The 18,556-nt window shown below is 44.3% G+C and overlaps 3 protein-coding genes and 1 long non-coding RNA gene across 8 annotated transcripts; 1 reads left to right on the top strand and 3 right to left on the bottom strand.

Annotated features, from left to right (window-relative positions):
- Nucleotides 1–741: 741 nt before the first annotated feature.
- On the top strand, nucleotides 742–7,473 carry agpat9l (1-acylglycerol-3-phosphate O-acyltransferase 9, like). 3 transcript variants are annotated; one of them, XM_040195300.2, is made up of 14 exons: nucleotides 742–886; nucleotides 1,193–1,403; nucleotides 1,526–1,592; nucleotides 2,268–2,416; nucleotides 2,504–2,649; nucleotides 4,317–4,391; nucleotides 4,487–4,576; nucleotides 4,656–4,749; nucleotides 4,837–4,952; nucleotides 5,199–5,254; nucleotides 5,353–5,438; nucleotides 5,547–5,675; nucleotides 5,775–5,854; nucleotides 6,099–7,473. In XM_040195300.2, exons 2-14 carry the CDS (start codon nucleotides 1,260–1,262, stop codon nucleotides 6,199–6,201), a joined length of 1,335 nt encoding a protein of 444 aa, XP_040051234.1. In that variant the 5' UTR covers nucleotides 742–886; nucleotides 1,193–1,259; the 3' UTR covers nucleotides 6,202–7,473. The 3 variants fall into 3 exon arrangements, with proteins under 3 accessions (XP_040051234.1, XP_077943155.1, XP_040051235.1); XM_078087029.1 differs by lacking the exon at nucleotides 742–886 and adding an exon at nucleotides 1,019–1,041; XM_040195301.2 differs by lacking the exon at nucleotides 742–886 and adding an exon at nucleotides 1,073–1,095.
- On the bottom strand, nucleotides 6,649–8,734 carry LOC144386320 (uncharacterized). Its single transcript, XR_013452022.1, has 4 exons — nucleotides 8,422–8,734; nucleotides 7,210–7,258; nucleotides 7,095–7,125; nucleotides 6,649–6,976 (listed from the first exon to the last, which is right to left on the bottom strand). It is a non-coding gene; the product is annotated as an uncharacterized LOC144386320 (long non-coding RNA).
- A 274-nt stretch (nucleotides 8,735–9,008) lies between these two features.
- On the bottom strand, nucleotides 9,009–10,944 carry myl7 (myosin, light chain 7, regulatory). 2 transcript variants are annotated; one of them, XM_078087030.1, is made up of 7 exons: nucleotides 10,805–10,944; nucleotides 10,540–10,654; nucleotides 10,018–10,093; nucleotides 9,761–9,865; nucleotides 9,594–9,672; nucleotides 9,461–9,509; nucleotides 9,009–9,364 (listed from the first exon to the last, which is right to left on the bottom strand). In XM_078087030.1, the coding sequence occupies exons 2-7, from the start codon at nucleotides 10,597–10,599 to the stop codon at nucleotides 9,260–9,262; spliced, it is 474 nt and encodes a 157-aa protein (XP_077943156.1). In that variant the 5' UTR covers nucleotides 10,600–10,654; nucleotides 10,805–10,944; the 3' UTR covers nucleotides 9,009–9,259. The 2 variants fall into 2 exon arrangements, with proteins under 2 accessions (XP_077943156.1, XP_040051237.2); XM_040195303.2 differs by having other exon boundaries at nucleotides 10,553–10,654.
- Nucleotides 10,945–11,524: 580 nt separating this feature from the next.
- gck (glucokinase (hexokinase 4)) lies at nucleotides 11,525–17,871 on the bottom strand. 2 transcript variants are annotated; one of them, XM_040195982.2, is made up of 11 exons: nucleotides 17,193–17,871; nucleotides 15,993–16,043; nucleotides 14,995–15,157; nucleotides 14,710–14,864; nucleotides 14,495–14,614; nucleotides 14,302–14,397; nucleotides 14,126–14,225; nucleotides 13,854–14,037; nucleotides 13,079–13,234; nucleotides 12,479–12,712; nucleotides 11,525–12,309 (listed from the first exon to the last, which is right to left on the bottom strand). In XM_040195982.2, exons 1-11 carry the CDS (start codon nucleotides 17,199–17,201, stop codon nucleotides 12,162–12,164), a joined length of 1,416 nt encoding a protein of 471 aa, XP_040051916.1. In that variant the 5' UTR covers nucleotides 17,202–17,871; the 3' UTR covers nucleotides 11,525–12,161. The 2 variants fall into 2 exon arrangements, with proteins under 2 accessions (XP_040051916.1, XP_040051915.2); XM_040195981.2 differs by lacking the exon at nucleotides 17,193–17,871 and having other exon boundaries at nucleotides 15,993–16,082.
- Between the last annotated feature and the right edge of the window lie 685 nt (nucleotides 17,872–18,556).

The following is an 18,556-nucleotide window of genomic DNA, read 5'->3' as shown; positions in this document are numbered from 1 at the left end:
TGACAATAAAGGACAAACGGTGTGTTGTTGGCTGGTGTTTTACTACACATCTGGAATGTCTACCTGCTGTAGAATTGCAGGCCTAAGCCATTAACTTTAACATTTAACAACAGTCGGTGAGGACATGATGCACGATAATTGCAGCTCTTTCATATGAAACATATATATTTAACTAAGACATGAAGTGCATCATCACACACTCGTGCATGTTAAGTTGGGCAGGCAGAGGGGGTTTTTTGCAAAGGAAAAAGTTGCCAAATATTCAGGTTTTCGCCTCCTTATCTGCCAGATGCCCCTGCAGTCCACTGCTACAGTAATGTGCAACGGACTGTGAAACGTGTGAATCTGGAACATGATCAAGACGTATTGTTAGTCTTGGGTGGGAGGGAGAGAGAGAGAGAGAGAGAGAGAGAGAGATTGTGACCTCAGGGTTTCACCATATATCATGTATAACATGATATTTGTGACATTTCTTTTCATTTCACTACCGGGGTATCACTGGTTTCTAGCATTAGTCATGGGTCTGCATATTTAGCAGCCCAGTAATGGATCGCTGCTGATAGAGGACAGAGAAAACAAAGATCCTTATATGCACTTGTATATCTGCATATGCACACATACAGTATACCCATAGTTTTTGTTTTATTTAAAAACCCCATGGTCAGGAATGAACCACCTGGCTCACATATTGAATATTTATTTAAGGATTAACGTTTTCTAAATAAGTTTACCCCCAACCAGATCAGTGACGTTCGTGCACTTCCCGCTGTGTCCGCGGGGGGCGCTGCTCGGTGAACTTTGTTCCAGTGTTACGAGGGCGTGTTTAAGTCGAAGTCCTCAGAGTTCTCTTCCTCGCAGAGGAAGGACATGGACTTGAGTCCGACAGGTACGTCATGCTCGTGCGGCTACAACTATATCGTATCATCTTGTGTCACGGAGCAGCGCCGCCGCGGTTCCATTATTCCAACTATTCGTTTGTCCCGGCCGGAATGCGCGTGACACCGTGCGGAGTTTCTAGTGTGTGTTTGTGTACCGTGAACGGTGGGCTCCCGAGCTGTCAGCGTATTTAAGTCCTCCGCACTACTCCTCACTGTGGTGGGGGTCGACTTCCATATGTTGCTGTCAGTAGTATTCGGGTGACCAATGTATCTATTTGAAATGAACAAAAGCCCTTTTTTCCCTCCTCGTGCAGAGCTGCTCCGCTCCTGAGCCACCGGCGGATCTTCTGAGACCTCTGCAGGGCAACACACCAGCTGGAGATGGAGGACTTCTGGTCGCTGGCCCTCTGGGCCCTGGAGATTTGGCTGTACCTCATCGTGGGCCTCATCATGGTCCCGGCCATGTTCGGCTTCTCTCTGGGCATCTCCGAGACCTACATGACCATCCTGGTGAAAACCTTAGAGGTACTGCTGTGCTCGTTTTGTGCCCCCCCCCCCCCCCCCCCCCCTCACAGGGGTGAAATGCTGCAAGCCCAGAGGGTTGCCACATCGGACATGTGCATTCTTTTGTGTGTCCTCCTCCACAGTGGGCCACGCTGAAGATTCAGAAAGTCCAGGCAGAGGAACAGACACTCAAAGCCTCCGGATCGAATGGTGAGTAGCAATCTAGGGAAGCTCCACATGTGATTAAGGCCGCTGTGCTGTCTCATCTTTCATTGTGAAACACCAGGGATTAGAGGGTGACGGCACGCCGCTCTGCAATGTTGGATAGTTTGTCACAAGTCTGGAAGCATGTTGCAATTGTAGTCCGGAGATTTGAAAATGGTTATTGCTCTTCCTGTTTTTGTTTCTGCACACTGATGCTGAGTGCTGATAGCTCGGTAAATACATGTACAATTATTATAATGCTAAATCCACGAGTCCCTTTCACCTTTTTTTTATAAATGCACACGACAACGAGACCGTGTGGAAGCGCTTTCTTAACAGAGCCAAGGCGGATTATTGAATGCTCGGTTGGACTTTGCCTGCTGGGTTATCAGATAATATGGTTTTAACTGTTCTGAGGTCAGTTTACTGCGATATCTCATCAGGAATCTGAGTCCGCCTTATTGTGCCAAGTGATAAGTACTGATTCATGTGAAGGAGAGTGGCTGTTTTTCTTTTATTATCTCTGAACAGTTTCATGCTCATTATTGTTAATTTAGCTCTGTGTTTTGACAGAATTCTTGCAGAAAGTCATGAACTTTGATCACTTTTCTTCTTAGAACATTGCCCCAATCTTTAAACATATGTTGAGGCTGTCTTCAAGGCTCTGTGTGTGTGTGTTAGGTCTCATCCAGAGGGAAGATGGCTCCATGGAGGAAGAGTTGGAGGAACTGCGGCGCAGTCGCCCCAAACCCCCAGTGGGCGGTGACTTCACCCTCAGCGACTCCTTCTACTTCACCCGTAGGGGAATTGAGAGCATCGTAGAGGATGAGGTACAGTTTTTACTGCAGGTCAACGATAATTAGTGCCCCTCTTCCGCTATTCTTTAAGCAGTTAGATGTTTTATTCTACTCTAAAAGGTGACGCAGCGGTTCAGCTCGGAGGAGCTGGTGCTGTGGAACCTGCTGACACGCACCAACAACGACTTCCAGTTCATCAGCGTGCGTCTAACCCTGGTCTACAGCCTGGGCATCGTCATCAGATACTTCATCCTCGCGCCGCTCAGGTACACAGAGGCCCAACAGAGCCGGCCTCCAGCCAGCAAACAAGCTCTCCGTTTGGGTCGAAGCACGCGGGTGGAGATTTTCATCCTTTTCTTCTGGTACCTGATGTTTAAGCAGAAGTTGTATGGAGCCAAATCCAGGTCAAAAGTTTTGATCAAGTTTTTATTCCAAGTTTTGATTTTGAAAAACAAACGTCAACCAGTTTGAGTTTGCAGTTGAATATAGTTAACAATTTTTTTTTGATATTCGCTGTTAGATTTTTCGGTTGCAGATTTTATATTTCCAGATTCAAAGGGGCGTGTATTCCTGAGTCAGCACTTAACAAATAAGGCTGAGGGTTATAGCTGATGACCGTTTCGGACTTCCTGGTTCAATTGCTGGTCAGCGAAGCGAACGACACCTCTGTAACCGAAGTAATGTCGACAGCTACAACCCTAATTAACTTAATTTCACTGATGCGGACTGGTCTGCGAGCTGGACGAAACACGTTGGTCTTAATGTGGGGCCGCCTATGAGGAGAGTGCGCAGGGGCCGTGTGCAAAGCAACATCACCATGCTTGCAGACGGATTTAACAACGTTTCCCTGATGCTATTGAAATACTTTGCCAACTCTACCGGACGCCATCACACGGATGGCGTTCTGCGTTCACATTTGTATGTGAAACTTCAGAGATTTATGTGTGGTTGTTGAATGGTACAATCTGAGATAGTTGATTGATCTTATTCTGCGGTTCATGGCAAGTGGGGTCCAAAACAGCTCGTTAAACACAACTTTGTGAATGGTTTTACATCCAATCCTAAATATAGTGTATAGAAAGGGTTGATTCTTGCGTGTCTACGTTTCCTGTAGGCAACGCGGTTGAGGAAGCTTTTCAGCCTTATTTGTTAGGCTTTCACTCATGAACACCCTCTCAGTTGATGGCCCGCCCCCGATGCAACATCTGGGTCAAAAGTCTGAATGGGGAAAAAAATTGAAACTGAAAATATAAAATCTGCAACCGCAAAACTATATCCAACCTGAAAATACTTATTTTTATTTTGAATACTTGTATTTTTCAATGTTCAACACCAAAACCGGAACTTTCAGGTTCACATTTGTTTTTCAAACAGTTAAAACCTTCGACCTGGATTTGGCTCCATGAAAGGCACATTGAAAGATGTAAATCCTGGTAATGGATACAATCTTAACAATGCAAAAGTCCTTTGTTTCTTCAAAACTCAAACCAGTCAAATCATGATTAAGGTGTTTGCTGAATCTTTCAGTCTTGGACTGAAAAGAAAACAGTTGTGGAAGTAAAATGAAATATTAGAGCGGCATTTAAATCAAATCTGTTGAATTTTAGATCTGGCTGCTAAAAAGTGAGCATGTGCACAATATTCTCCTGTCGCACACACCTCCGTTGTCTAAAAGTTCCACATAAATTGATTTGGAAATCTGTTGGTGGTAGCTCAGGGAAGCATACACACACTTGTTTGTGCCGGAAGACGAGAATACCGAATTCTGATTAAGATATACATCTTTAAGCATATAATGCTGAATAGGTGCACAATAACACATTGATCTAAAACCAATTCATTTCTGTCAAGCTTTTCTTTTTTTTTTCTTCTTGAATTTTATCATTTCCATTTGATGCAAAATTGATAAATACATGTCTTCCACTTTGTGAAGGATAACCCTTGCCTGCATTGGTCTCACCTGGTTGGTCATTGGAACATCTGCAGTTGGATTTCTCCCAAACTCGAGGTGACCACACTCCCCAACCCAAGCAAAAGAAGCAATAGTCCATATGTTTCTTCTTACATGCTTGTGTGTGTGTGTGTGTGTGTGTGTGTGTGTAGGATGAAGTTCTGGCTCAGTGAATGGGTCCACGTGATGTGCTACAGGATCTGCGCTCGAGGACTCTCTGCCACCATCCGCTACCACAACAGGTAAGCCAGCCTCCTCCTCGCCGCCAAGCAGTCAGACCGCGAAGGCCGTCTGATGCCTGTTTCCGCCTCTCCTCCACAGAGAGAACAAACCCCAGAAGGGAGGCATCTGTGTCGCCAATCACACCAGCCCCATCGACATAGTGATCCTCTGCAACGACGGCTGCTACGCTATGGTTCAAGAACTCACTTTTCTCAACATTTCTTCATTGGTCCTTCTTTCAATGGGGTACTTATGAACTGTCAAAACATGTGATTGTCAGGTGGGGCAGGTGCACGGAGGTCTGATGGGTGTCCTCCAGAGGGCCATGGTGAGGTCGTGTCCCCACGTCTGGTTCGAGAGAGCAGAGATGAAAGATCGCCACCTAGTGACCAAAAGGTCCGTCCCCCCACCCCCCTCCAACTCCAGCACTTCTTCTCAGGCTTGTCGTAGCACGTCTCTCTGTCCTCGTTGCTGCTCTGGCATCGACACAGATTTGCATATACGATTGTACACACACACAAACCAATTTGTTTTGGAAGATCGCTGCCGAGCAGTGACTCAGAGTCTCACCCAGACGCTCCTCGCAGATGTTTGATGTTTCTCTCAGAACGGTTTCCATGACCCTCGTTGTGTCGTTTGCAGGTTGAAGGATCATGTCAACGACAAGACGAAGCTCCCCATCTTGATATTTCCAGAGGGTAAGCGGGATGAGCGTTGCCTCCACAGCGAGCTTTCATGTGTTGTCTTTGATTCATTAAATTTTGGAAGCATCCCCTTTAATCCTCGATGTCTGCAGGGACCTGTGTCAACAACACCTCCGTCATGATGTTCAAAAAGGGAAGCTTTGAAATCGGCGCGACGATATACCCGGTGGCCATTAAGGTACTTTGGTCCTGTTGGCGTCCAGATGTTCTCTCTGGCCTTCTGGCTCGCACGCAAAGCACACTTCCTCACTGTACATCTATCTTTTTAATTTTTTTTTTATCTCAGTACGACCCACAGTTCGGGGACGCTTTCTGGAACAGTTCCAAGTATAGCATGGTCAGTTACCTGCTGAGGATGATGACCAGCTGGGCCCTGGTGTGCAACGTCTGGTACCTACCGGCCATGCACCAACAGGTGTGTGCAACGGAGGACTTGCACTCCCCACACACACACACACACACACACACAATTCACAGTTGGCTTTTTTTTTTTTGTTGTATTCCAAAATGTCAGGAGGGGGAAGATGCTGTCCAGTTTGCAAACAGGGTGAAGTCCGTCATTGCTCACCAGGGGGGGCTGGTGGATCTACAGTGGTAGGTCTCTTCTCTATTTCTGGAGTTGATGGTTATGTCCAGGTCTTGGCCTAAAGGGGAAGAACAAATGTCCTCTCACCTTAGTGCTAAATACCCAGCTAAATAGTTTTGTTGTGAGTTGTGCAGTTTTGCAGATGAGTTCATAATCCACCGACATTGCTGTGAGCCCTTTTTATGTCTGGATTATGGAACTGTTGTTCTGGGTCACGACTTCTGGAACGAGACTTTGCTGTTGCCCTCGCAGGGATGGAGGCCTGAAGAGAGCGAAGGTGAAGGAGTCGTTCAAAGAGGAGCAGCAGAAGCAGTACAGCAGCATGGTGGTGGGAGACGACAGCTCCAGTGACTGAGACGACCACAGAACGCCCCCCAACCCCCCCCCCCCCCCCTCCTTGCTGCTCCTCCTCAGGTTCTCCTCGTCAGCTGGGCCTGATGCCACCATGTGGACTTTAGAACACACTGAAACCTCAGGTGAAGCCAAACGAACTGCACGGGGGGCGGGGGGAGGGGGGGCAGTCACAGTAGAACACAAAAGTGCAATATGGGACGTCACTAGGAGACGCCGGAGCTGATATGGCGACGGAAGCCTGTGATGGACGAGCTGCTCTGAAAAAGCCAATCTGTGACGGTCCACTTCGTTCATGGGCTGTGCATTAGTTTGTTTTTTAAGGTACTTTTTTGTTTACAACTTCTCGTACCCGTTGTGTGATCATGCAGAAAAGAACCTGATGTATTTTGTAGCTTTACTGTTTAATAACGTGACATAATTTCAAGGAAAAACACGTAGCTAATTGGGATTTTAGCGATTAAATACTGGTTTTAATTTCCTTGGACTTGAGAATGGCATGAGTACACACATGACAGTTTTCACTTGAAAAAAAGAAAGTAATCCGTTTATGGACACTGCACCTCTTTCAAGTTTGAACCAACACGCACGGAAACAAGAGATAGGAGGGTTTGGCACTTAAATAATACATGAGAACTTTGCGTGTTCAAGGTGGTTCATTGAACGCCCTTAAAGGAGGACACACAGCTGAGACGTCTTGGATCTCTGTCCCCCGAGGTGTCCTCCTGGAGTGTGATCCTCACTGCTGCTCCTTTTCTGTGGGCTCTCCTCTTTTGCTCCTGAAGGCCAATTTAAGAAAAGTTCCAGTTAGTCCAAGTTGAAAACTCACTGTGTGTGTTTACACAATAGTGATGCGTATATATTAGTAGAAAATGATCAAATAGTCAGCGTCCTCACCCTCGCGTGGCTCTGTCTCGGCCTCAGTGCCCTGCGCAACAAATAAGTGCCGTGTCAGTCACAACAGTCCCTTTGTGTCCCACGGCCTCTAACCAGACGGAATGGTGGTACTCACCTGCATCATGTTGCTTTTGTGTCTTTTTCTTTCTTGGATTTCCTGATATCTGCAACCATTAAAATATGTTTACATGCAATCGCCAAGAAAACTGTATACAAGCATTTTGAAAATGTGAACTGAACCGGGCAGGTGAAACAAAAGGGCCTGGGCAAATGTTCATGACCTTGATTAGTGCTTCACATCTGTGTATAGAGTTGCTGTCCTTCCGCAGTGGTTTATTGAAGCTGCTTTTGTTCTTTGCAATAAAAGTCGATGAAGCTGCTTGGTGGAAAATCTTCTCTTTTTTTTGGGGGGGGGGGGGGCGCGGGGGTTTACCTGAATTAATATTTTTGTTTCTACAATCCAGGCAGCCTGTTATCCTACTATAAAGTCTTGTGTTTGTTTTTAATTACCTACGTGTAGTTATGGTTTATAGGAACAGCTTGCAGGATTAAGGTGGATTTATTGATGTGTATATAGTATATATTAGAGGTCTTCAACAGGGGGTCCGCGACCCCCAAGGGGTCCACAGAGGTACTGCAGGGGGGTCGCAATTATTATTTTATTTTTTTTCAAACAATTTTTTCCCCACAAATTTAAATTTATTTTATTTTAATTGTCTTTAAATACACATTAACATGAATCAATATATTGTAGCAAACAAATAAGTTGATGACATTAACACACATTCAACTACCCACAGGAGCTTTCAAGCTGGGCACCGGTTCATTCACACCACCTTTCATGCAAATACGACAGCAAAAGGCACCAGACAATCCGAAAACGTTGAAGACCCCCGGTATATATGTATATATTGTATATAGTGTATGTATATATATATATATATATATATATATATATATATTAGTGTAGATATGTATATGTGTATATTATATTTTTTATATATATATATATATATATACACACAATACAACAATGTTTCCCCCAGTGTTGACTTATTAGCTTAGAAAGAGCCTTACATGGGGAGCAGAAAAGATATCTTTATCATGCAGATATAAACGCATCATTCTTATCTAATGGACACATAATAGTTCTTAGTTTCAGGTTATAATTAAAATAAAGCCATGAATATTAAATTACATCTTTCCCGGTAAAATGTTTCATGTCATTCCTATTATGGACTGTCCCTTCAGGGTCACAGATACAGCATCGAGGCTCCTTATCCGTCCTTTACTTTAGGAAGGTAACATCACACTGTGTTCTACACACCGTTGCAGGTAGGAGTCACAGTTCCTGTTGGCAGGTTTGGTCTTCGTCCTTTGTCCGCCAGGATCTACTCCCACATCCATCCGGCCTGCAGCTCCAGATGCGATGGGCATCTCTGCCGAAACAACCAGACATGGCAAAACTCAGACGTCAGATCTCAGTCATTCGGATGTCGCTCCGCTGCTGCAGATGTGCTGAAAGTAGAGTTGGCTCGGCTGTAATTTCACACACGCCTTGTCCTCCTGTTGACACGCTGTGTAAGCAGGGAAATGTGTGCTGTGGAGTTTGTAGAGATGTTTGTTGTTGTATCCATGGCAACACCGTGGCCAAAGACTGGAACAGCAGTGAGGCCCCTTTGAATGTGATCGGACTGCATGAATCTTCTTTAATGTGAAATACTGAAACAGTCTCTTGTGCCAGAGCTTTTACGAACCAAGAAAAACAGCCTTTCTTAGTGAGCATTCATTCTGGAGTTTATTCACTTGGTCACTTGGGGTTTCACCAGGGCTGTGATCATTTCTCAGTGAACAGAGGGAAAACATGTAATTCTTAAATAGTTGTCTAAAGTGAATATTTGACTTTTACTCAAGTTACATATTTCCAGACTTATTTCTTTATTTATTCATTAATGGTGATGCATTTTTGTGTTCCATGTTCAGTGTCTATTGCTCGTAATCAACAGTCGCTTTTGAGAAACTTATTTATTCTCCAAATCTAAGAAACAAAGGAAACCATTTCATTTCAAAAGTACAGCATTTACAACCATTGATCAGAGTATGAGTGAATCAGACGTTCCAACATTGATGATTCTGATTGATTACCAGCCAGTTTAAAACCCTTGCTAGGATTCTTCCTTCTCATCTCCGTGCGTGATGGTGTAGCAGAGGGACTTGTAGTCGATGTTACCAGTCGGGTCGATGGGAGCAAGAGCAAAGGCCTGATCCACCTGCCGGTTTAGGAAGTGACAGTTTGCCCAGTGAAAATGATCCTCTTAAGGAGAGTCCCTCATTATAAAGATTTAGAAACACACACACGCACAAACCTCATCTGCTGTGAATTTATCGGCCTGGTTCATCAGTAACCGCTTAAACCTGGAATTAAAAATGTCAAAAGGTGTCACGGATAATAGGAAAAATATGATTATCACGGAAAATAATGAGAAAGAAATGTCTTACTCGTCCTTGTTAACAAAGCCCGTCCCGTTGGGATCAAACAGTTTGAAGGCAGCAAGTATGGTGTCTTCAGGATCAGTGCCTGAGGCGAAACAAACGCATTGTAGGGAATCTTCTAAATGTATATCTTTTATAAAATCTTTGTTGGACGATCAGGGAAAAGCACTCACCGTTGAGTTTCTCCCCAAAAAGAGTGAGAAACACCGTGAAGTTGATGGGACCCTTCCCCTCATTCAACATCTCGTCCAACTCCTCGTCTTTGACGTTGAGCTTCCCTGGTAGACAAATACAAACAATGAACCAATTTATATACAGTTTATATTATATATACATTTATACATATACAGTACCAATCAAACGTGGGTTCAAACCTGACTGGTACTGTATATATATATTTATATACAAAAATAAATGACTAAGAAAATACCCAGCTGTCCATAGGTCTCCTTCAGGTCCTGTTTTTTGATAACACCATCTCTGTCTTGGTCAATGCATCCAAAGGCCTGTGGGATAAACAAACATAACAATATTTCAACTTAAATATTAAGTGCAGATAGGCCGAGGATCATTTATGAAAAAGACGTAAAACGGAAAGGGCCTACACAGTTTCACACTTTCACCCTTAACTAAATGTAAGAACGTACTGAGTAGTTCTTAGTGGCAAAACATTATAACAAAGATGGGAATTTAGTCATACAAACGTTTTGACGGCTGATTTTGGCAGGAGAAACACTGACGTTTAAAACTGAAGAATTAACTTTTGAGGGAAAACTGGAAAGCTTTGGAGAATCCCACTTTGATATCAAAACATTTTATATTTCTCTTGCATGAAATCCAACTGTAATGACCATTAACTTCTCATGCATGCATTTTGTTTCACTGACACACATTCCCACACCAAGTTCCCCCCAGAAAAGTTTCAATGGGAGCTTCGTAAAGGTGGCCCAACCTTAGCACCGTACCTCCTTGAACTCCTGTATCTGGGACTGCTCAAACATAGAGAAGACATTGGAGCAAGACTTCTGTCCTCCCCTCTGTCTCTTATTGGAGGCCTTCTTACTTGCCTGGGAAGAGGAACACAAACACGTCAAGTTTACACTCGGATATTTGTTGTAGTCCGCGGAATTATATAAAACAACTGCAATCAAGAGACAATAACACAAGCGTTACAATGATTCTTTAATGTCCCTGACTGAAAGCATTGAGGGACTTACCATGTCTGAATGATCGGAGTGGATTCCCAGCTTATGTGGGATGCCAGGGTGGGTTTTATGTAGGTCCCATCTTATCACCTAACCTCCTATAATAGCCTGTGGTGGGCAGCACAGCCCCTTACAAGGCCACAGCCGCTCTCTGTGAGTCACTGAAGGGGTCTGATAAGACATGAAGCAGCCGAGATTCCTCTGGGCCGGAAAACAGAGATAGGAAGAGCAGAAAGGAGATGGAGGAAAGTGACCTCTGACAATGGACGCCACTCAACTGAATAACGTCTACTCCTTAGAGGTGAAATCTGGCTGTAGGTGTTAATGTAATGTAAGCAGAGGTGGACTCAGGCAACCTGATGTGAAGAGGTGATTTCTAGCACGTATCAAAGACCATCCAGCACAGAATGCACTTCATGATGTTTTCTCCTATAGAACGGATTGTAACTCTACAGGGGAAGTTATCATGTTACCCCAACTGGATGTAAACGCCAGAAGGCATTTCATCAGGCTATCAGGACTTCAGGTACATTTCCCCTCAAATAAGGTTACCTGTTATTTAAGCAAATTCTCTATCTCCCAGGGTCAGAGGGTAATATCAGGACTGGTCCATTTATATATCATACGCCTGATTAACATTGTTTAAATGAAGGTATTGATTGAGTAGGGATAAGAATTGTCTTAAAAGGTGTCTCATTTGACAGCATGCTCTTGCTCCATTAATAGACATAGTTACAATGAGTCAGAAAAGTCATTTATTTCACCTCTGGCATTAAATCTCAGCGATATTTTACAGATGGAAACAGACCCAATAACATTATTCTGAAGCATAATAGTTTTAATTTTGCATTTTTATTTACAGTAGAGCCTATTAACATCCAAGGCACGTTTCATCTGGTCGTCATACACATTTGGTAAACCTTCAACCTACCCAGGGTGGTAAACGTAACCGTTAAATATATATATATATATATAGCAAGGGAATAATGCAAACAGAAATCATTACAACAAATCAATGAATCTGATTTAGTCTCAGTCAGCAACAGCCTTTCCAAATATAATTCTGTGTTGGTTGCAGAGGTATCATAGAACATCATTAATAAAACTGCCATTCTCAACATGGGCCGCTTAGGTTCATACACAAACTCTAGAAACAGGCAGTGACACAAAAAGAAAAAGAAAAATCACTCAGAATGTGACACGTCGGTCTAATGCTACCATAATACTGTTTCTTTCTTGTCTGTACTTCTTCCAGGTGCGTGTGTCCGCATCCTTTGGAAGCCACATGGAGGCTGTGGGTGACATGTCGTCAGTGTTCTTGGTCAGAGTTCCTGGACCTGCTTCGCCGCTGTCCCAGCGCACACAGCGTCTACTGTGTCAGTATGCTGGCGGCCATCTTGCAGGCCACTGCCGAGATGAGGGCGGCCCCGCGGCCGCTCCCCTCCTCCGACTGGATGAAGGTGATCTCGCAGTGAGGAGTGAGATCCCTGACGATTTTATGGAACCTGTCACGGAAACTGAATTGGGGGGGAAACAAGGCGTTTAAACACGCTCCACTGGCTCACTATGAGGCCAAAAAGCTGTTCTTTTCAGTCATATTTGAAAGCAGTGCCTTCTGCGTGGATCTAATAACATCATTATCATATTTAATTAGTTTGTTTTCGTGAAAAATAAGGTGCTCCTCACCACGGGTGCAGCTTGTAGACGGATCCGTCGATCCCGACTGTGATTTTTAAGGCCTCCTCGCTGCGTCGCTCGCGTATCAGGTTGATGACACCGGCGAGCCCCGCGGCGCACATGTGAGCGGAGCGCGTGGACACGCTCTCGCACACCAGGCGAACAATGTCGCAGTCCAACTCCGAGGGCAGGACACCCAGCGAGGACAGGACGTTGTAGATTTGTTTTCTGTCTCCAGTGTCACTGATTAAAAAACAAATAAAGAGAGCAAGAGCAGTAGTTTTTAGTTCTTTATGTTTACACTGTATTCAAATTATATATTGTATAGAATTAATACGCTGTGTGAATTTCCTTTTGTACTCAAATGTTAAATCAAGCTTCCACAAATACTGGATTAACTGTAACAAATTGCCTCCCTATATTCCCAACAACACCCCATCAGATTGTGACATATACATGAACATGTTATTATTTGTAAAAATGTTATGCTTTTGCAAAAAAAAATTGCCAAGATTTGTGCACATGGAAAAACAGTCTTAATCATTTTCACCGTATTGCATTGTGCAATACGTACACACATGCGTGCGTACATATACAAACTCTCCTCACCTCTCCATCTGTGAGACGTAGCGTGTCTCCAAGCTGCCACCTGTCTTCAGCAGCTCGGAGGCCTCGCCGTTGAACAACAGGTCCTCGTTCACCAGCTTCATCAGAACAAGCCGGACTAGCTCGCCCATGTACTTCCCGCTGATCAGCTTCTCGTACCTGCAGAGAGAGACCCCCAAAAAAAAAAAAAGAGAAGGAGAGAGCAGGTAACTTAAAACAAACAACGACAGAAAGGACTGGAGCACAGATTCAGGATGAGGGCGTCGAGAGAGTGTGACGTGAACCGGGCGAGCACACAGCTGCCTCTCGGGCGGAGGGGAGCGGGCGGCGCCGTTGGTGCCTGAGAGGCTCAGCGAGGTTCTCCGGTCCTTTTGTGTAAAGGGGGCTGCCGTGCAAAAAAGGTAAACAGCCATTAGGGCCAGCGGAAACTGTGGCGAGCAGCAGAGAGGGGTCATTAATCTGACACATCCCCTCCCCTCGGCGACGCGCTCGCTGACCGCTGACGTATGAGGGCTCTGGCTATTTACTAACCCCTGTAGGAAAAACAGCCGGCAGCGTAGCAACTCCACAGAGGCCTCGGGGGGAAGTCAGGTAAGTATTGACATAAAATCGGGAGAACAATAAGAGGACGAGAGAGCGTGTGTGCGGCACGCTTTAAATCACACTCACTCCGAGCATCAAACCCTCGAGTGCACACGTGTCGGAGGGCGTGTGGAGGTCGACCAAGCGTCCGTTTTCGAGGCTTTCGAACTGCGTGTTTAGAAGCGGATGAACTCACAGCTGCTGCCCGGGGTTAATCGAGGTCTCGTCCACCACTCTGTCGTACTCCAGGCGGAACTCCTCCAGCTCCCCGTTGTTGCCAAAAGCCCCCCACTCTGTATTCACGCACATGCGGCCCTGCTCCCCTTCCACCAGCTCCACCGTCCTCATCTCCTCCATGTAACACGCATTGCAACCTGTGCCTGTTAAGCAGAACATTTTAAAACATATGTAAAGGCAAAAGAAGCGCTTGGGACATCACTCGTGCTTGAAAAGTGCAGAACTGCTCACCAACAATCATCCCGACTTCGCAGCTGCGGTCCTCGTAGTAGCAGGAAATCATGGTGGCTACTGTGTCGTTCACCATGGCAACCACATCCATCTCAAAGTCCTGGAATGACAAAAGCAAATCGCGCCGTCAGCCAGGCCGGTTCTCAAGAAAGAATTCTAACGTTCGGCTAACTCACCCCTCGTCTCTTTATAGCGTCTCTGAGCAAACCCACAACGTTGTTCCCCTCTGCCCCGGAGGCCTTGAAGCCTTTAGTCCAGTTCAGCAAGATGCCCTGGGCATAAGGAAAACCAGAAAGAGAAGACTTAAATGCCCTGACCAATCTCAGTTTGGTTCAAAGCTATGTCCAATGGAAGGGGGGGACGTCCGACCTTGTCAATGTCCTCGTGTCGTACAGGAAAGGAGAAGGTGAAACCCAGAGGGAGCTTCTTGTGCTTGATGTGATGCTTGTCCAAAAAGTTGGACATGCACTCTGCTATGTAGTCAAATAGCTGCAGATAGTCAGAGATGAAGAGGACATCAGATGTGGGACACCGCACTACAATAGAAAACAGACCCTCGAGGGAGTTTTAGTTTAGAGTCCAACCATCTGTGCAGTGCCCGTCATTGCATCCTCAGGAATGGAGTACATCTGGTTCTTGGTCTCCACCTTCCAGCTCCTCTCCTCATCCTCACCCACCTTCACAAGCATCACGCGGAAGTTGGTACCCCCCAGGTCCAGAGCCAGGAAATCCCCCACCTCTGTCAAAACACACACTACATCTGAACGTGCTCGTACTGGCTTTACCTACGCAGATGATAATCGCTAGGAGCATTCTCTCTGGCTTACTTTAACAACCAGAAAGGGGTCTTCTTATGATGAGGCACATACCTGATCCCTCGGGGGTGGAGCAGACGTAAGTCGGGAGCATTTTCACGCTGGCCTCTTCGTGTGTCTCCAGACGCAGCCCTCTGTCCATCTCGCGCTGCATCCTCTTCATGACTTCTTTGAGCTCTTCATTTTTCAGTCTGAACTCTGACAGGATCTGCTTCGCCTGCAGTCGGAGACGAGTGGTTTTATCAATTTGTTTAAGGTTATAGGAAATTATTTCCACGTCAAATTAGGGGAGGCCTCTCGCTGGCCTCCCACGTGTTTTTTGGCCACTCCAGCGTGGGTCTTTAGCGAAAGGACCCAGAGCGGCCGGTCGGTAGTCAACGAAGTAACCACTGTTGTGTTTGGCCGCTTCGTCTGACGCAGCGCAGCGAGAATTGTAGATAATTTCAACGTTGAACTCTGGTTGAAATCAGGTTGAAATGAGGTCTGAACGTCTAAGACCTCATTTCAACCTCTTTTCAACTGGCTAAAAAGTGGATGAAACATCAATGTGCCAAAAAATGTCAATTTCTTGATAATGTGTCATGTTATTACATACGGTTGAAAGAGTAATAATTAATAATAAGGGCTAATATGGTGATGTAAACACAATGCTTTCAAGGATAAAGTAATGCAGGCAGTTCTAAACAAATACAACTCGATCAAGTCCTACGAATTGCATGCGTGAAATTGATTTTTCTAGTACTGTGAGAAGATAATTGAGGTTTCAGTTTTAAAGGCAGGAAAGTTTCAGCAGTTTCAGCAATAAAAAGGGACGAGAGAAGCTAAAAACACCTGCTTTATGATACAAAACTACCAAATGAAGGTAAAGATTCAGACTCCCCACATACAAACATACTTCCGAAACAAATCTCAACATCTAACACAGTTGAGCTCGTTCATCAGTTTCCTCTGAAAACATTGTGGCACAGTCCGTCACACGCAACACAGCAACCCAACTACCCAACCACCTACACCCACCATGAAGCCCCCCAGGGCCGAGACGTCGGTCTTACCATCAGGATCTTATCAACCGCAGGGCTGTAGCTGCAGGGCATCTTCACCATCTGGATGGAGCGGACACACAGCATGGTCACAGGTTTAGCTAAATGAGCCTCAGTAAGTGTGTGTGTGTGTGTGTGTGTGTGTGTATGTGTGTTGTCTGTGTGTGTGTCTATCTGGTGTTTCTAGGCGGGCGGTGAGTGTGTGCAGAGTCAGTGAGGTGTGAGTAGCGCTGAATTGGAGCCTCAGCTGCTTTTAAGCTGAGGCCCAAAATCCGTCACCCCATCTGGCAATAAAAAGTCAAAAAGTCCCGTGGAAGAAATAAACTGACCTTTTTCGATAAAACAACATTTTTTCTGTTAGGGTACATTGTCTATTTCAGATGGCCTTTTAACGTAGCAACAAAGAGGTAGGGTTTATTCTTATTTGGAGCCCAGCCGATCAACCAAACACCAACGCAACAAGTCAAACACGTCATGAGCCTTGTGATATGAACTCTTTTTTTCTTTTCACGTAGAAGAGCAACGTCGAATGTCATTGGGGTTTCTCAATGAGGCATGACAGGCTTACGCATATTTGTATGTTAAAATTACTAATATGTCTCAAATTAGCAACAGCAAGGGGCGAATGACCTCCATAACCAACACATGGCTGCAGGTGAAGGCCTTCAGTGCTTATCAGCAGCATTAGTTTAGCTGAACAGAGGTGAACTGGGAGGAAACAAGTTGCCCCTGAAGTCTAAATCAAGACACACATTTATGTAAATATTCATAATAAATAACTGCTCCTTATGTATATCTATTCTCGCATGTCATAAATATCTTAGGTTTTATTCTCAATAAATTACATCTCAGGTCAATGTACATTTTGAAAAAGGCATTTTTGCAATTTGTAAATTTTTTGGGACCATTTTGGGTGAAATCACCTATTTCCTGTTTTTTTTATTGATGCAACATTGCAACACTCGCCTGGAGTCATCAACACATATTTCTGGTTGTGAATTTAGCAGATATTTTACACATCAGTATTAGTTGATATTATTGACTACTATGAACCTATTTATGTTCTTTTTTAAATCAAACGCCACTTTTAGAACAAATGGGAGAGATGTTAAATAATATATAGATGGATAAGACACACACACCCACACACACACACACACACACACACACAGACAGACACCCAGACAGACAGACCGACTTTGTTGGACTCACCTTATCCATCGTATGAAGACGGGAGTTGAGTCCTCAGTGTCCTGCCGACCATCAGTGCTCGGCGGTGGAAATGCCCTCGTTCCTCTGGACTTGTGGAGATTCCCAAGTTTCTGCTGTGTTGGTGAATTTAACTCGGCGGCCACGCATAAATTGCAAAGAAAATGTTGTCCTTTTCTGGGAAACTTTATTATTTTCCCAATAGGTCTGATCTAAGTTACATAATGTTCAGCATCAAGTCTCCAGCACATTTACATAACTGTAGGATGGTCAAGGCTTGTCACTGGTGAACAAATGCTATCTTGTGAAAGAAAGACAGAACTGTTATCAATATATATTTTCAGGGGAAGAAATCAAGATTCATTTTCATCACTACAAAAATCTATGCATTCCTTTTCAGTATCAATATGGTAAGGTGAACAAAACTATGAACTTGTCATTCTTACGCATAACAGGTCCAGTTAACATCTGCATCGGCGCAAAGGAAACTATAAGGAAAATATTAAAATATTGCGTTCCAAACTCCCTTTCCAAAGATGCACATTACATTTTACAAAAGAAAAATATTAAGCATACCTCCGACTGGCTGGCCTTCCTACTGGCCGTGTTACCAGATATCTTAACTCAACCAGAACCAGTTCCAAAAAAAGAAAAATGTTCTCCTCTCCCCTCGGTGCTGCAGTGGTCATGTCAACAGATCGCGCCTCAAGGCTTAGCGGTTTCCATGCTCCAATGGTTTCAATGCGTTTCCTTGGAAATGAATTACCGGCACACTTCTGCCATGGAAAACACTTAGCCTACCCCTGAGTTAAGTAGCCATGATGGAATTGTTAAATGAACCAAGACTACCAGAGAAAACATCAATTGAGGTTAACATATTTTTGCAAGAGTAGAGTCACAAGACTACCAATATGCTAAAAGGTTTAGAGACATTCTTATTCTTATTATTTTTCTTATCATCAACAAGGATCTCAAAGTAAATAGAAGGTCTTTTTGAACTACCTGTTTGAGCAATTGAGGATGGCTACATTATGATAACTATGCTACTAATAATCGTCTTCCTCATAATCAGATGCAAATCCATATCATTAATTTAATAGGTCCACTATTTATCGATCCAAATTGTAGTGTACGGCTGGGGGTGTTTTCAGAACAAAATACTGATATTATCTTCTGAAAATTAACTCTGAGACAATAATTCAATCTTTCAGATAGAAGACCAGGACTTTTACAATTTTCATGATGAGGTCTCGCTGCAATGAAAATGTTTCCTTGTCAGAAAAGTTAATATTATATATTATAGCTGAATATAATTCAAAGGAACAAGTTCCACCTCTAACGTGTCAATCCTAAAATAATTCTACCAA

This window comes from Gasterosteus aculeatus, chromosome 13 (assembly GCF_964276395.1).
Source record: "Gasterosteus aculeatus chromosome 13, fGasAcu3.hap1.1, whole genome shotgun sequence".
Lineage (NCBI taxonomy): Eukaryota > Metazoa > Chordata > Actinopteri > Perciformes > Gasterosteidae > Gasterosteus > Gasterosteus aculeatus.
Note: the sequence above shows the minus strand (reverse complement) of the source record. Positions and strands in the feature narration are given on the sequence as shown.

Bases quoted from the DNA above. Each gene is read 5' to 3' on its own strand.
- myl7 (XM_040195303.2), bottom strand. The intron at 10,094-10,552 runs GTACGGTGCTAA...TTTATCCCACAG, and splicing joins AGATACAGGAGTTCAAGGAG to GCCTTTGGATGCATTGACCA. The intron at 9,866-10,017 runs GTATTTTCTTAG...TTTGTCTACCAG, and splicing joins GGAGACCTATGGACAGCTGG to GGAAGCTCAACGTCAAAGAC.
- agpat9l (XM_040195300.2), top strand. From the start codon at position 1,260: ATGGAGGACTTCTGGTCGCTGGCCCTCTGGGCCCTGGAGATTTGGCTG. The intron at 2,417-2,503 runs GTACAGTTTTTA...CTACTCTAAAAG, and splicing joins AGAGCATCGTAGAGGATGAG to GTGACGCAGCGGTTCAGCTC. The intron at 5,255-5,352 runs GTAAGCGGGATG...CGATGTCTGCAG, and splicing joins CATCTTGATATTTCCAGAGG to GGACCTGTGTCAACAACACC.
- gck (XM_040195981.2), bottom strand. From the start codon at position 16,067: ATGCTGTGTGTCCGCTCCATCCAGATGGTGAAGATGCCCTGCAGCTAC. The intron at 14,615-14,709 runs GTTGGACTCTAA...GACTATCTGCAG, and splicing joins TGACGGGCACTGCACAGATG to CTATTTGACTACATAGCAGA. The intron at 13,235-13,853 runs GTGAGTTCATCC...CTCTCTCTGCAG, and splicing joins ATTAACCCCGGGCAGCAGCT to GTACGAGAAGCTGATCAGCG.